Source organism: Thalassophryne amazonica, chromosome 12 (assembly GCF_902500255.1).
Source record: "Thalassophryne amazonica chromosome 12, fThaAma1.1, whole genome shotgun sequence".
Classification (NCBI taxonomy): Eukaryota; Metazoa; Chordata; class Actinopteri; order Batrachoidiformes; family Batrachoididae; genus Thalassophryne; species Thalassophryne amazonica.
The window spans coordinates 4478298-4496541 of NC_047114.1; the positions used below are offsets into that span (position 1 = coordinate 4478298).

The following is an 18244-nucleotide window of genomic DNA, read 5'->3' on the forward strand; positions in this document are numbered from 1 at the left end:
TTTCCCCTTAAGAAAAAAAGGACACATTTGGAATATATGTTGACACGGAAACATCAGTGCCTCCAGCTCAGTTGGCAGAACAGGTTATTCACAAATGAGAAGGTCTTGGTCTCAGTACCTTCATGCTTTTGTCACTGTGCAACATGCTTGAATTCTTCAGGTTGTTTTATTATTATAAGATGATTTAACTTAAATTAACCAAGTTCATTTTATTTAAGTTTGAATTGTCTAATTTAATTTACTTAAATTCAAATATTAATATAGCACTGACATCACATATTCTAACAATTTGTCTTTGAATGCATGAATGTTAAAAAAAATGCAGAGGAATTTTTTTAAGTCCTGCCAATTTGTTGGGGTTTGCAGTGTATATGCTGTTATTGTTCAACTTTGAAGATGAATCTGGAAAAATGTTTTACCATTTATAGGAATCTGATCTCACATAAGATCCAATTGTTTAATTGAATGTTTTATAATAAAAACGTTGGCTCTTTTGCTTCTGTCTTTCACATCTTTCCTCAGAATACGATCAGGTGATTGGGATTGAATTATATGGATTATGTTATTTAACTAGAATAGGCACTTGGATGAGCGTAACACCAGAGCCTTCCATGTTTAACTGATCAATACAAATTATTTATTTATGACTCAGTTATGCCAGAATGTGCAGTTTGATCAATTCCATCATCATTTCCAAAATCTAACTGCTTTTTAAAATCCTTATGGTTCCAAAATGTTTGAGTTAATCAATTTTAACTTTGAGTTTGACCACTGGTGGTCAAACTATGGTTATGATTACACACTAATATGAAGTCCGGTATCACATTTATCTGTCAATGAGGACTTCACATTAATGTTTAGTCATAACACAGGTGTATCTTAAACAAGTCCCCAAACTACAATCCTAAATATTCACTATATGTAATGAATTGGCAAAGATTTTATTTTTTATCTTCGCCTAACCTTGATTTTTAACCCATTAAAAAAAAATAAAAAATCAAATCACTTTGTCCTTTATATTCCATCAAGTCTGGTTCTAATTGTAACAAATAATATGAGTAATAATAATATGAGTAATAATATAATATAATGTATATATAATATAAAATAATATAATATTTTTTATGCATACACAGACAGACAGGATTAAAAGTAAAACCTCCACATTTTTTCTCTGATTACAGATGACATTTTCTAATAAAGTGTAGATTATTTAAATGAATAAATATTCCGTATATAAACATCATATCTGTCAACATTCTTCTGTGCGGAGACCATGAGTGGAGTGGATGGTGCAAAAGATATGTTACTCGTTTTTATCTTCAGTGAGTACAGTTTGTGTCAGTCCAAAATCAGAATCTTCTGCTGTTGGGAAAAGCATCAAACCATTATTCAATCACAGCATCGGGAAGTGATTGAATGAAGACACGCTGATTAAATAAGACTTCATCAACAGATAAAATTAACGCAAAAACAAGTGAATAATAATGAACAAAGGCTCAATTGAAACTAGTGTATACAAATGTATAAAAAATCATTATTTTTGCTTGAAGGCAGAAAAGGGAGCATGATCACAGTACAGTTTAGTGCAGTTTACATTTTCTTATCACACGTGAACTGGGGTCTTTCTTTTTTCCTAAATAAATAAATAAACAAAGAAAAAATACAGTTATTGAGAAATAAAGGAGCTCGTTCTTCTTTATTTTGAAAGGCACGTAACGGATGTTTTCAAAGCTGAAAAAGGCTTCTTTTTGCTTCCGCGTTGTGAAGTGACCGCTGCAGTCATAGAAGATCATTTTAATTGTTTTTATTTATTGAAACCTGTCAGTATTTAGGGTACGTGTACAGTTTGATGCTTTGTCTTTTGAGGGTGTTATTTTCTTTGTAACTTAGCTTGCATGTAATGTTATTACGTCGTTTACACCTAGTTAGCTTGCTAATCTTAGCTAACTAGCGTAGCTGAGTGTGCGGGGAACTTTGACCGTAGATGAAGAGATTTTAGACTGAACCGTTTCGCAGAAAGAGATTGTCTGGTGCCACGGAGTTTAGTTTTTCTAACTCACTTTTCTGATCTTTAAGGTCGTTTTGTTTTTGTTTGACAGAACCATCGTAAGAGAGGAAAGTGGTGTGATGCTCCGCCCCCGACTGTGCTGACTGTCACTGATGTCCATCATCATGTCCCTGGGCGACACCCTCACCTGCTCCTCGGCAGGATCCGCTTCTTGAACCAGTGCATTGAGTGTTTCCAGAAGAGTGAGAAGCTCCCGGAGTCTTTGTGTTATGTGCCCCAAGGAGGTGTGCTATAAAATCTGCAAAGACCCTCATCCAACGCCACCTCCGCCGGTGCGCCTTCAGGAGGAAAAACCTATTGTCTCTGTGTTTGAAAGTCCCCATCAACGGCGCACAGCAAGAAACTATGCAAGTACATCATAGAACCAAAGAAAGGGACTTGTATCGGACTACAGCGGAGGAGTACTGTAACAACCAAGGCCTGTGGGTGCAAGATCAGTAAGGTAAGGCTCAGTTATTGGCAGTGGATGATCTTTAAGGCTGCTGGAACAATAATCATCAGTCTATTTTATCCTCATGCTGACCACATTTACAGTGTATCATGTGATCATTTTTTTTAAAAACACCCTGACAGAAACATACAACCTCTTGTTATATGTTGCGGGACATGACGAGCGAAGCTCTTCAGCATTCACCCATATCATTTAGGTCCTTCATTACTTTTTTTTTTTAGTAAATGCTTCAGCGGAGTATGAGCATGACTAAAACCTGTCAGCTTCCCCCCGCCTTTTTTAAACATTTTTTTGTTTGTTGTTTTTGCCTTTCAGCTTCTGGGGGAGCTCCGCCGCCTTTTTACGCATGTTTTTTTTTTTTTTTTTTTGGCCACGATATGGCTCAGTTATCATATGGCAGTATTGTTATATCAGTATGATATCTGATATGAAATTCAGTAAGGTATATCTTCTATTATACATTCCAAATCTAAGGTGGAACTCTACTAGTGTATACTAAGGTACACACTAGTAGCGAAAAAAGAAAGCAGAGCACAATTAGGTGCCTGGTCTTGAGAACCACTGGATGGTAGGTTGAAAAGCTTTTTTTTATACCATGGGAACTCTCCCTACCCACCCAAGCAGCTCAGTATGGACAGCATGTATATAATTGACATTTACACAATCAGGGCAGTGTAAACAACATATACAAGAAATATAATTACTAATAATATTATAGGAGTTAGCTCCTGAATCCTAAGAGTTCATACAGGAGAAGATTGTAGTATACATCTACCTAGTCTGTGGACTTGTTGTAAAACTAATTATAGCTAGTAGGCTAAGATTTAAATCTGGTTATGTTATTATAGAAACAGAAGGTATGATATAATATGTTTTAGGTTTCTATCTAAAGTTCATACTGCTAGGTAGGTTATGGATTGCTACTGTAGGAAGACAAATTCCATACTCTACATGCTTTCAAATGGAAACCCCAACTTAGAAATTATCTATTGATATCTATTAAAGAACACTATAAACTGAAGAACCATTAAAAATCTACACCATGTAAAATAAATATGTAAATAATATGACTATGATTTCACACAAAGTGCAGCAACAGTGAAAATTAAACACCCCCTTCTTAAATGAAACAGTAATAATGCCACACATCATTTTACAGTCATCATAAGCTTAGGATACAATCCCCTCCAAAAGTATTGGAACACTTGGTATTTCACACTATTATGTTAGAAACAAAATAAGATTATAAAATCAAACCTTCACTGTCCCTTGTGATAGAATCACTACGATGACTGGTCCAAGATGGTGGCCGCATTTCTTGCGCCACAGCAACCAATCTATGTCTACTCTTTATAATGTTTATGTTCGACTACCATCGGTTTGTGGCTTTTTACAGCTTTTATGACAGCGTTGTCCGGTTTGTGGCTTTTTCTCCACGGGCTGAATTTTTGTGGCATTTCCTGTTTATATCTCCTTTTACCATAGAGCGAGCTTTCGCCACTGCATGTGCTCTGCTCGTATAATATAAATTAACCTTAACCTAAAAAACTGGAAAGTTTGAACCAACAACAACACTGTGTGATGCCATTGCCAGCAGAAGTCAAACTGAAGTCTTGTGATCACTACTTCTAGCTGGCAATAATTCTGGCACTTGGAAAAAATAGGCTAAAGCCCCCGTCACACATAGCAAGAATGTGCTGGAACCAGGCTGAAACGGCAAATATTACCATCATTGGATGCAGTCAGGAGGGAAAGAAGCGTGGTCAGCAGTGCCAGAATGCAGCCAGACTACCTCGTCCACACCTGCACGATGGCATCCAAAGCACATGTAGAACAGTTTAGATGACACATACTTGAAATCAATCACATTTATTCACTACACCATACAATATCATGTTCTTTAAACCCGAACAAGTCTGAACTTTTTACCAAGTTATAATATATAAAATCCAGATCGGATGCACATTTTAATACTTTCTTTTTAAGGGGCAGCTTATCATGTTTTCTGAAAATCATTATTTTAACTATTTTATTCTACTGTATAAAACAAACCATCAGTTCCAAACAAAAACTAAGACTTTGAAAAGATAAATAAATTTTACTGTTTTTACTTCATTTTACTTTGTGTAGTGAGTGCTTGTCAGTGTTTATGCACGGCACCGTGGGTTAGTGCAGGGAACAGATTTTCTTCCTTATAAAATAGACTTTGACACAATTTTATCAAATTCCTTCAGTCACAGATCTGGTTTTTGTCTCTCTGTGTTCAGGATTTATGACCTCCCAGGAGCTTAAAATGTTTGAGTCCCTTCACTCTGACTTCAATAAGTACTGGATGCCTTTGACTTGGTTTGCAAATCTGGCATCCAGAGCGAGAGAGGAGGGTCGAGTGAAGGACGACATCGCTTTGAGGCTGCTCATGGATGTGAGTTCTCACTTCACCAAATAACCACATGCCTCCAGTAAATATGAAGAGTTCAGCTGCAAAACCCTGATAAGAACTTGTTTGTTTGTTTGTTTGTTTGTTTGTTTGTTTGTTTGTTTGTTTGTTTGTTTTTTAAAGACACTTAAAATGGGAATTTTAAGCAAAACACACTAAAATATGCAGATTTCCATAAATAAAATAAAAATGGTGTGCTAAAATTATTAAATTTTTTTGCACACAGGCAGTTACCACAAAGCAGCCGAGTGCATGTTGGCCTCAAATAAAAATTTGTGGTTTCGGAGTTCCAGGATTTTGCATCTTCATGTTTCCAGTCAATCAGGATTAAATAATTAAAATCCAGTTTAAGTGCAACATCTCAAAGTAGATTTATAACTTGATCAAAACAATAAACATGTTGAGAAAAACTAGTAAATTTTGGTGTGCATAAATTACAGCTATTTCATTTTTTCCCCCAAGTTTCACTTTTTTCAGTGTATACCAAGTATATAGTTATCATGACAAACTGTGCCTGCAGGAGCTGAATAAGTACCGAGCCAAGTGTAGCCTCCTCTTCCACTACGACTGGATCAGCATCCCTCTGGTCTACACACAGGTAGGACATGATTGGTCCATTTACTCGAAGGTCAAATGGATCCAGGTCAGGACTTATAGGACGGTCTCCCATTGATGGTTTTTATACCTGACTGTGAACATTTTTTGGTGCAGAAAAAACAAAGAAAGAAAAAAAAAGCAGATAGCCAGTGGAGGTTTGAAACCAGGTGTAACCTGTGAGGTTTGTGATGCTGGTAACATCATCCTTGGTTTCACTCATATATAACCACTTAGGTTATAGGTAATAATTCAGATTTGCTTACAATTTTCAAAAAAATTCTGTCTGATGATCTTCAGTTTTGACATCAGAATGGAAATTGGGATCAAAATCATCAATCAGAGACCAGCCTTGATACAAAAATGTTCAAATGGCACAATACCGCTTGAGATTATGGGCAGTTTTGTTGTTTACGCTTCATTAAGTTTTAAAGTTGGCCTCAGTTCTCCTCCAAGACCACACAAATTCTGGTCCAGACACAAAATTCTAGAAATTTGTGAAAATGTAATTCTTGACCACCCAGAATCCTGAAATAAAACCACGTTCCGTGAAACTCAATCAGTTGGCAGCATGTCAACACTGAAAGAAGTCAAAAATGTCAAAAACAATTTAGTCTGCAAATGTTCAGTAATAACCTTAAACAAGTCTAGATTCAAGATTCAGACCCAAATTCACTTGGTCTTGGGGAGGGACCGAGTCCACTGTTACACATCGAAAGAAAATCTCTAGAAATGTTTGGTTTATGCCACAAATAACACAATACCCCACCCCCCACCCCCCCACCAGCCAAAAAAAAGAAGGAAAAAGAAAGAAAGAAAATAAAATGAGGAAGTTTTTAAGTTTGATAAGCTACTGTTTAAAGTGTTTTTTTGGAGGATTTCTGGAAATTCAGTCAAAATTCGGTGGTGATTATGGAAGACATGATTCACAATAAAAATGTATATTTTACTTTAGAAATTTAACTTTTTATGTGAGTATTCTTCATGGAAAGATATAGAACATCAGTGATGCTGTCGCTGCATGAGCAGATTGCTCAACTGCGATGAATCACCACACCCGAACCAAAGCCTTCTGGATCCACACCTGACAAAACCTCAGAGTTATTGAAAAATATTCAATTTGGCTCCAGATCTGGATCTGCATGATCTCAGAAAAAAACAAACCCTAATGTCACAATAAGTCACATAAAACACACGGCCAGAGAAAGAAACACCAACGGTTCAGAATCCTGACAGACACATGTCCAGCTGGTCTCTGAGGTGGACAAATGGACCTGCAAGTCACACTTTACTGCCTTCTGTCAAAACTTCATTCTTGCTGTTTGTCTTCTTTTAAAAATTGGTCTTATTGTTGACCTTTTTTGCAGGTCGTTACAATCGCGGTCTACTCGTCTTTGCCTTCTGTGTGATTGGCCGACAATTCTGAACCCCAAGAACGGCTACAAAGACCAAACATTCGATATGTACGTCCCTGTTTTCACGCTGCTCCAGTTCTTCTTCTACACTGGCTGGCTCAAGGTAAAGTAACAAAACAAACAAACAACACAAGTAAATAATCTCCACCAAACGCCTAATAGCAGGATCAGTCAAAAATATTTTTTGGTGTGCAATGAAAAAAAAAACAAAAACAGAATTGTTAGTCCAACCTAATAACGTGCTTCAAATCGTAACACTCGAATGATTAAGTTGATTCAAATTACCTTGTCAAGTAATATTTAGGCCAACTTGTTAAATTAATATGGATGAATTAGTAATTTGCGTTTTACTCATGTGAAGCACCTTGAGGCAGCGTTGTTGTGATTTTGGCAATATATCACATCCATCCATCCATCCATCCATCCATTTTCTATACCTTCTTACTCCAGTTAAGGGTCACAGTGGGGCGGGGCCGGGGCTGGCACTATAGAAGTAAAATAAATTGAAATTGAGAAAGTCGAGTTCTGTTTTTACAGTATTGGGGCCCCTTGGTATTTCACACATTTTAATTTGTTTATGCCATTTTCAAATACAAAAAGTAATTCAGGCTTCCCAGTGTACAAATTTCTAAAATTATTGCCTGTTGGGGTGAAATCCGGTGGGACCTTGTGTGTCCTGTGTCCACTACAGTAAGTATGAAGGCCCAACAGGAACTCTGAACACAAGACGGCTAACGGGGCTCCTGAAACAAGAAGTCTTCAACGGCGGATCAGGTGGACGAGGTGACGGCTTGTAACTCACACTCAAAAAAACCAACACGGGTGTTGTTGGTTTTTATGTTACATGAACGTAAGTCTAACATGTAGCTTCTATGATATCAAATCAACTTTTATGAGTGAACACATTCAAATCATGTAGTTTTAACATAACACGCAACAACCTTAAAATCTAACTTGCTCTGTGAACATAATAAAATTATGGAAAGTATTTCCACCCAAGTAAAATGTGTTAACTCTCTGGAGCCCAGGGTATGTGGTTCTGGCTCCTGTTCTGTGTGACACCTGTTTTGTCTGTGCTACACAGTTAACACACCAGTTCCACCATAAAGTCCTTGTATGTCATGGGCTGCACTTGCTTGACATTGCTGATCTCACAATACAAGATAAATGCATTTGTGGTTGCACTGTCAAGGAAGTGCAGCAATACTGTCCTGTACCAGCGTGCAGTTTTCCAACGGGTGGAGTAGTACTGGATGAGCTGGTCAGATAGGTCGACTCCTCCCATGTTTTTATTATAAGCCAACACTGGAGTAGGACATGGAATGTCTTTCACTGTCCAGTGTCCATCCTTCCCATCCTTCACCCTTCTCCACACTGTCTCAACTAAAAATGCATGATGGATGGTGGAGCACACAGACACCCTCCCGTGTGTCCATCCACTTTATAAACACCAGAGGCCCCCTCTCTTATCCATCTTATAGATCATCTTGCACATTTTTTTGTGAGAGCATTTGCCCTCCCTCTGGGGCATCCTTGTCTGTTCTCCCTGTATGTGCCACATGCCCCAAACTTCATGTTAGCCAGGTCCATGAACAGTTTGGGACTCATGTAAAAATTGTCCATGTAAATGTGGTACCCAGTACCAATTGAGGGTGGCTGGATCAAGTTCATGACCACATCGTATGACAGCCTGTGCTCACTTGTGGTCACAGTCTTTCCAGTGTAAATGGTGAACTGGAGTGTGTAGCCATTACTTGAAACAGCCAACACAAAAAGTTTCATGCCCCATTTTGTTGGCTTGTTGTTCAAATATTGAGTCATTCCAGTTTTTGCCTTCGTCACCACCATCCTTTCCCAGATCCCACCTCGGGTGATAATAAGCCTGGCAGGCACTGAGGATGTCATCATAAAGAGGCCTGACTCGAAACAGTTTGTCATGACCTGGTGTTCCCTTTTTTCTATCACTTTCAATGTCCTCATCTGGATCACTTGGTGGATGTTCCAGAATATCGATCTAAATCTGTCTCTGGACTTTCACTGGAAAGAGCACAGACAAATATTGTTTTGTTTCCAGTAGTCCTGAAGACTTGGCAATGACACCAATGACATGTATATCAGAAGTCCAAAAAATTTGTACAGATCTTTCATTTCAATGTCTGTCCAGTTGTATTTTTTTCCCTAATGCCTTGTTTTTTTGCAGCAATTTTATTGGTGTTTGTGCAAATTGTTCTAATTGTGTCAGTTGCAAAAAACAAAAGAAAAAGGTCTTTTGGACTTTGGGTGGAAAGTGTATCAACCTGGACTCCTGGTGTTCTCCGAGGCTGAAATCTGCTTACTGCTGTAGCAGTGTCTGCGTCCTCCTCCATGTTCCAGCAGTCAGCGCTGGGGTGTGTTTCTGCTGTGTGTCCAAGCGGAGATCTGGATCTGGAAACAGAATCGCACACTCCGACCCTCTGTTCAGATCTCCGTGTGCACATTGGTGGATCCACCTGCTTTGGTTGCTCCTGCAGAACAAAAGAGGGATCATCTCTGTTAGCACCAGAATCCTCATCATCTGTTTCAGACTCTGACAACGCGCTGCGCACTCCGTCTTCCTCCAGTTAAAAAAAACTGAAGCACTTGCTCCACATTCATAAAAACGCCTAGTTTTTTACAAAAAAAAAACCAAACAACAAGAAAACACTAACCACACACGCTTTCCACCATTAATAAAGTGAAAGCGACCAGACCCACATGGGGTGGGTGGGCTGTGAACAAACACACATGGGGTTAGTGAACACACGTGGGGTTAGTGACTTCTGATTGGTGGAAAGTCATGAGCCAGCCAACCAATGAGGAAGGAGTCATATTTCTTCCCACCACTGTCGCTGCTGCAGTAGAGAAGGAAATGATCCTTTTGGCTGCGTGTATGTACATAAATGGGCAGTGAAAAATGACAATAATATTCATGAAAACGCGTGGCATAAAAAATACTCATGTCAAGTTATACTGGGCCTATTAACAAAATTTAAAAAGTGCTATAAAGGTTGAAGTCTCTACGTTCAACATGCATTTAAAGGGAGCCTCAGAGTGCAGCAGATTGGGCCTCATGTATCAACGTTGCGTACGGCGATAGTTGAGCGTATATGGGGTGTACGCCAAAATGGCTGCGCTACTTGGCATTTATCAGTGTGGTCGTTGGCGTACAGTGTGCTGAAAATATACACCAGGTTGAGAGGTGGTGTAAATTATACACCAGTGGCGGCTGCCCATAGGGGGCGCTAGGGCGCTGCCTTCCAAGATGTGGAGAGGAAAAGTCATAATATATATATATTTAAAAAGTATTATCAATGTCAGTTTTACTTAATAGTATGTGCCTACATGTAATATGAACACTTCCTCCAACTGCTCAAGGAAGCCCTACCATTAATTAATGCTTTGATCTTAAATATGATCAGTCTATCTTTATTAGTTGCCTATGTACCACAGGCTTTTAAGGTGGCAGTAATTAAACCATTACTTAAAAAGCCATCACTTGACCCAGCTATCTTAGCTAATTATAGGCCAATCTCTAATCTTCCTTTTATCTCAAAAATTCTTGAAAGGGTAGTTGTAAAACAGCTAACTGATCATCTGCAGAGGAATGGTCTATTTGAAGAGTTTCAGTCAGGTTTCAGAATTCATCATAGTACAGAAACAGCATTAGTGAAGGTTACAAATGATCTTCTTATGGCCTCGGACAGTGGACTCATCTCTGTGCTTGTTCTGTTAGACCTCAGTGCTGCTTTTGATACTGTTGACCATAAAATTTTATTACAGAGATTAGAGCATGCCATAGGTATTAAAGGCACTGCGCTGCGGTGGTTTGAATCATATTTATCTAATAGATTACAATTTGTTCATGTAAATGGGGAATCTTCTTCACAGACTAAAGTTAATTATGGAGTTCCACAAGGTTCTGTGCTAGGACCAATTTTATTCACTTTATACATGCTTCCCTTAGGCAGTATTATTAGACAGCATTGCTTAAATTTTCATTGTTACGCAGATGATACCCAGCTTTATCTATCCTTGAAGCCAGAGGACACACACCAATTAGTTCAACTGCAGGAATGTCTTACAGACATATAGACATGGATGACCTCTAATTTCCTGCTTTTAAATTCAGATAAAACTGAAGTTATTGTACTTGGCCCCACAAATCTTAGAAACATTATGTCTAACCAGATCCTTACTCTGGATGGCATTACCCTGACCTCTAGTAATACTGTGAGAAATCTTGGAGTCATTTTTCATCAGGATATGTCCTTCAATGCGCATATTAAGCAAATATGTAGGACTGCTTTTTGCATTTGCGCAATATCTCTAAAATTAGAAAGGTCTTGTCTCAGAGTGATGCTGAAAAACTAATTCATGCATTTATTTCCTCTAGGCTGGACTATTGTAATTCATTATTATCAGGTTGTCCTAAAAGTTCCCTGAAAAGCCTTCAGTTAATTCAAAATGCTGCAGCTAGAGTACTGACAGGGACTAGAAGGAGAGAGCATATTTCACCCATATTGGCCTGTCTTCATTGGCTTCCTGTTAATTCTAGAATAGAATTTAAAATTCTTCTTCTTACTTATAAGGTTTTGAATAATCAGGTCCCATCTTATCTTAGGGACCTCATAGTATCATATCACCCCAATAGAGCGCTTCGCTCTCAGACTGCAGGCTTACTTGTAGTTCCTAGGGTTTGTAAGAGTAGAATGGGAGGCAGAGCCTTCAGCTTTCAGGCTCCTCTCCTGTGGAACCAGCTCCCAATTCGGATCAGGGAGACAGACACCCTCTCTACTTTTAAGATTAGGCTTAAAACTTTCCTTTCTGAAAAAGCTTATAGTTAGGGCTGGATCAGGTGACCCTGAACCATCCCTTAGTTATGCTGCTATATACTTAGACTGCTGGGGGGTTCCCATGATGCACTGAGTGTTTCTTTCTCTTTTTGCTCTGTATGCACCACTCTGCATTTAATCATTAGTGATTGATCTCTGCTCCCCTCCACAGCATGTCTTTTTCCTGATTCTCTCCCCTCAGCCCCAACCAGTCCCAGCAGAAGACTGCCCTTCCCTGAGCCTGGTTCTGCTGGAGGTTTCTTCCTGTTAAAAGGGAGTTTTTCCTTCCCACTGTCGCCAAGTGCTTGCTCACAGGGGGTCGTTTTGACTGTTGGGGTTTTTCTGTAATTATTGTATGGCTTTTGCCTTACAATATAAAGTGCCTTGGGGCAATTGTTTGTTGTGATTTGGCGCTTCTAAATTCTTCCTATAGCTTCCAATGAGAAGTTGGTTTCTGAGCATGGTCAGCCCGCTTAAAATCACACCACAGATTTTCAATACTATTCAGGTCTGGGGACTGAGATGACCACTCCAGAATGTTGTACTTGTTCCTCTGCATGAATTCCTTAGTAGATTTTGAGCAGTGTTTAGGGTCATTGTCTTGTTGAAAGATCCAGCCCCAGAGCAACTTCAACTTTGCCACTGATTTATGAACATTGTTCTCAAAAATCTGCTGATATTGACTGGAATCCATGTGACCCTCAACTTTAACAAGATTCCCAGTACCGGCACTGGCCACACAGCCCCACAGCATGATGGAACCACCTCCAAATTTTAGTGTAGGTAGCAAGTGTTTTTCTTGGAATGCTGTGTTCTTCCACGTCCCAACAGCCAGGGGCTGTGAGCATGGACCGGGCCGCCGGGCCGCCGGGCCACCCGCCCTCGACCGCCACCCAATCCTCTCTGCACCCGACCCCCACGGCCCCCTCTGCAGGTAGTGAACCCACAGGAGGACGGGCCCATGTCGCTCTTTCGGGCTGAGTCCGGCCGGGTCCCATGGGCTAAGGCCTGACCACCAGGTGCTCGCGCACAAGCCCCAACCCCAGGCCTGGCTCCAGGGTGGGGCCCCGTCTCCGCCATACCGGGTGACGTCTCGGTCCTTGATTTTATACTGGTCATGGAGGTTCTGAACTGCCCTTAGTCTGACCCGTCACCTAGGACCTGTTTGCCTTGGGAGACCCTACAAGGGGCACAAAGCCCCCGACAATATAGCTCCTAGGATCATCCGGGTACGCAAACTCCCCACCACGATAAGGTGGCAGCTAGAGGGGGAGAGAGCTGAGTAGGGGGGCAAAGCTCTCGATTTACCAATCGATCTTCGTTCCGATCCTCACCTATGGTCATGAGATTTGGCTCATGACCGAAAGAACGAGATCGCGAGTACAAGCGGCCGAGATGAGTTTCCTCCGCAGGGTGGCTGGGCGCTCCCTTAGAGATAGGGTGAGGAGCTCGGTCACTCGGGAGGAGCTCGGAGTCTAGCTGCTGCTCCTCCACATCGAAAGGAGTCAGTTGAGGTGGCTTGGGCATCTTTTCCAGATGCCCCCTGGACGCCTTGCCGGAGAGGTGTTCCGGGCACGTCCCATTGGGAGGAGGCCCAGGGGAACACCCAGGACAAGCTGCAGGGACTACATCTCTCGGCTGGCTTGGGAATGCCTTGGGGTTCCCACGGAGGAGCTGGGGGAGGTGTGTGTGGATCGGGAGGTCTGGGCGGCTTTGCTTGAGCTGCTGCCCCCGTGACCCGACTCTGGATAAAGTGGAAGAAAATGGATGGATGGATGGATGGATGGATGGATGGATGGATGGATGGATGGATGGATGGATGGATGGATGGATGGATGCTGTGTTCTTTTTCAGACATGCTTACCTCCCCTTGTTATGTCCAAATAACTCAGTTTTAGTTTCATCAGTCCACAGCTCCTTATTCCAAAATGACGCTGGCTTGTCCAAATGTGCTTTAGCATAACTCAAGTGACTCTGTTTGTGGCGTGTACATAGAAAAGGCTTCCTCTGCATAACAGCATCATACAGCATCTCTTTGTGCAAAGTGTGCTGTATAGTTGAACGATGCACAGAGACACTATCTGCAGCAAGATCATGTTGTAGGTCTTTGGAGCAGGTCTGTGGGTTGACTATGACTGTTCTCACCATCCTTCACTTCAGCTTATCTGAGATTTTTCTTGGCCTGCCACTTCAGGTCTTAACTAGTACTGTGCCTGTGGTCTTCCATTTCTCGTTATGTTCCTCACAGTGGAAACTGACAGCTGAAACCTCTGAGATAGCTTTTTGTATCCTTCCCCTAAACCATGATGTTGAACAATCTTTGTTTTCAGGTCATTTCAGAGTTGTTTAGAGGCTCCCATGTTGCCACTCATTAGATGAGAAGCAAAGTGGGGAAACATTTGCAAATGGCCACCTTAAATACCCTTTCTCATGATTGGATTCATCTGAGTAAGAACGTCAGGGGTCAACAAACTTACCAAACTAATTTTGTGTTCCAATAATTAGCGCTAAATGTATCAAATCAATAAAATGACAAGGGTGCCCAAATTTATGCACCTGCCTAATTTTGTTTAAATAATTATTGCACACTTTCTGTAAATACTAGAAACTTCATTTCACTTCTCAAATATCAGTGTGTTTGTCTGCTATATGATATATTTACCTGAAATTTCTGATCCACTCAACCAATGATTTATAAAGGAAAATCATGAAAATTATCAGGGGTGCCCAAACTTTTGCATACAACTATAAGTCCCTTTGGCTGCTCGCTTGATAAGTTGACATGTAACTGTACGATTTTAAAAGTAGTTGCAACTACTTACAGGCAGGGGTGGTGGCCAAGTGGTTAGTGCACTTGCTTTCAGTATGAAAGATTCACGGTTCAAACCCCACCCCTGCCACATTTGTCTGTGTAATGTGGAGTTGTATCAGGCAGGGCATCCGATGTGAAACTTGTGCCAATTCAACATGCAGATCCACCTCAGATTTGCTGTGATTACTCTAAGCGTAAACAAGAGAGAAGCTGAAAGGGCTTACTTATTATTTTTGTTACATTTACCCTTACAAATCTTGTTGGCCTAAACCATGATAATTGAGTAACCGTAACACAATTTCATCATGTTCATCCAACAATTTTACATTTATTTCTACATGTCCCTTTTCAAATCTAATTGGCCTGAACCATGGTAATTAGGTAACAGTAACGCAAATTCATCATGTTGACCCAACAAATTTACACTTAGGTCACTCAGCAAAATTGTTTCTGGCTAGGTTAATGCATTTTACTTGGGTGGAAATACTTTACAGATTTTTTTTTTATGTTCACTGAGCAAGTTTTTTTTTTTTTTAGTGCAGCGGCTGTGATGGTGGATTAAGGCTGCAGCAAGTCCTTAGACCTCGATCGTTTGGGATTTCCCAGCCATCGGACCAGGCTGAGAATCTGTCACGTGTGTTTGTAGACGTGCAATGACATTCCCACACACAGGCGTCTCCAGATGGTCTTCCTCGCCACAAATGATTTTAACTTGTGTTGTAAATATTTTACGTTTTTGTTGTGTGTACCTGCAAAATTGAAGTCCACCACCTGCGCAAGTGTTGCGTTTGCTCTTGGCTGTGGTATCTGCTCTCTGAGTGCTCCTCTAGGTGTGATGTGTAACAGAAGGGTACCTTCTCTGCAGGTGGGGGAGTTGATTATCAATCCATTTGGAGAAGATGACGATGACTTTGAAACCAACCAGCTGATCGACAGAAACATCCAGGTCCATCCTGCAGAGCTGCTCTGCTGTAACACCTGTGTTTGTTCCACAGCTCACAGACCTTCTCTCCCACCTGCAGGTGTCCATGCTGGCTGTGGATGACATGTACCAGAACCTTCCACCTGCTGTGAAAGACAAGTACTGGGCCCAGGGACATTTTTCTGTCCCTTACATTCTGTCGACTGCAGCAGAGAGTCTCAAACCAGCCTTCAAAGGCTCCACCTTTGATATGAGGTCAAGGAAGAACCACCTTCACGTTTCAGTGCCTTCTCTTTGTGCCATGGACCTGAGTACTTAATTCATCTCCCATCGTTGCAGGATGAGTACAGAGGATCTTGATCTTCTCCAGCCTGAGGATGTTCCGCTGAAGACGCAGTATTTGCAGAGGGGCAAAGGTTTCCTCCACGAGAGGAGTCTGCCCTCTTTGGCAGACGTCTCTTCCCATCATAATGAGAGTGAAGATGGTGATGGTGCTGATGGCAGGGATGATGTCACTTTAACCCCTGATGATGACATCACTGCCACCAGTCGCAAAGAACACAAAGCACTGATTAGAATTGAGGTGGAAAAACACATCTGATGTACCCACAATGTACGTTTTTCACTCTAAAAGAAGCCAAATGTTCCAAATAAACCAATTCAAATCCAAACAAGTTAGCAAAACTAAAAAAAAAAAAATATGCCTCAAATTCTTTAAGTTTATCTACATAAAAATAAGTTATTTGAAGTTACATATTTGAAGTTGTACATATTTCCACTGATTAGAGTTTAAAAAAAATCCTGATTGTAATTTTCTCATATACCACCTCAAATTAGAAAAATGTATAAAATACACAATACATCTATTTTGCCTTCTAGCAGTATGAACCCGATATTTCATATTTTTTCTGGTCAACATCATTTCATCTATACATTAAAAGCTAAGTGGCCTCTGTGGATGTGTATGCATGCATGTGTGTGTATGGCTCCGATCACGGACAAACTGGGGAGAGCTGATATTTGCCGTTTGGTACACTTACGTATTTTGGGTCAAGGATGAATACCGCCAAAACGGAATGTTGATAGGACTAATATTTTTGGAGAAATTATGGATATTACATAACAACAGTGAACAATGGACGCTAATAATTACATTCTGGACTCACACACCATTATAAGTCATTATAGAAATAAATAAAGGTTATACAAATAGAACAGAAATTGAAAAAAGTTTCTGAAAGTAATCCTTTGCCCACATTGTTATATCAGCTATTGAGGAATGAAAGTTCTTGAAGCAGTGCTGTCTGAGGGATCGGGGGTGACAATATGGCTTGTGCCCTTTGCTGTTTATGCACTGAAATAGATTCCTTCAATCATTTAAGAATGTTATACGCTGTAGATGGAGAGATATGTAAATCTCTTCCAGTCTTTCTTTGAGAGTAAGTAAGTCCCTTCGGCTGCTCCCTTGTTTGCACTCGGGGTTGCCACAGCAAATCCAAGGTGGATCTGCATGTTGATTTGGCACAGGTTTTACGCCAGATGCCCTTCCTGACGCAACTCCACATTACATGGAGAAATGTGGCAGGGGTGGGATTTGAACCCAGAACCTTCCGAACTGAAACCAAGCGCATTAACCACTTGGCCACCACCCCCTCCAGTCTTTCTTTGAGAAACATTATTTTTATTATTTACTCAGGGATTAGTCTACTGACTTTCTAGCTTTAGTCCAGTCTGCTTTACCATCTACACACCATTACCCCAACTGATACAGTTTAACTTTAGTTGCTTGATTCCAGCATATTTACCATTTGAGTCAACTTCAGCAAACCAAAAAATAAAGACAATAATATCTAATGAGCTCCTTCATTCAGAGTCAGTCTTTGATAGACATTTTCCCCTTAAGAAAAAAAGGACACATTTGGAATATATGTTGACACGGAAACATCAGTGCCTCCAGCTCAGTTGGCAGAACAGGTTATTCACAAATGAGAAGGTCTTGGTCTCAGTACCTTCATGCTTTTGTCACTGTGCAACATGCTTGAATTCTTCAGGTTGTTTTATTATTAATAAGATGATTTAACTTAAATTAACCAAGTTCATTTTATTTAAGTTTTGAATTGTCTAATTTAATTTACTTAAATTCAAATATTAATATAGCACTGACATCACATATTCTAACAATTTGTCTTTGAATGCATGAATGTTAAAAAAAAAATGCAGAGGAATTTTTTTAAGTCCTGCCAATTTGTTGGGGTTTGCAGTGTATATGCTGTTATTGTTCAACTTTGAAGATGAATCTGGAAAAAATGTTTTACCATTTATAGGAATCTGATCTCACATAAGATCCAAATTGTTTAATTGAATGTTTTATAATAAAAACGTTGACTCTTTGCTTCTGTCTTTCACATCTTTCCTCAGAATACGATCAGGTGATTGGGATTGAATTATATTGGATTATGTTATTTAACTAGAATAGGCACTTGGAGAGCGTAACACCAGAGCCTTCCATGTTTAACTGATCAATACAAATTATTTATTTATGACTCAGTTATGCCAGAATGTGCAGTTTGATCAATTCCATCATCATTTCCAAAATCTAACTGCTTTTTAAAATCCTTATTGGTTCCAAAATGTTTGAGTTAATCAATTTTAACTTTGAGTTTGACCACTGGTGGTCAAACTATGGTTATGA

At 40.1% G+C, this 18244-nt stretch overlaps 1 protein-coding gene across 1 annotated transcript; it reads left to right on the forward strand.

Annotated features, from left to right (window-relative positions):
- The first annotated feature begins 6996 nt into the window (after nt 1–6996).
- On the forward strand, nt 6997–16211 carry LOC117521124 (bestrophin-4-like). The gene is made up of 4 exons (XM_034182455.1): nt 6997–7071; nt 15496–15576; nt 15653–15807; nt 15892–16211. The coding sequence occupies exons 1-4, from the start codon at nt 7015–7017 to the stop codon at nt 16151–16153; spliced, it is 555 nt and encodes a 184-aa protein (XP_034038346.1). The 5' UTR covers nt 6997–7014; the 3' UTR covers nt 16154–16211.
- The last annotated feature ends 2033 nt before the right edge of the window (nt 16212–18244 follow it).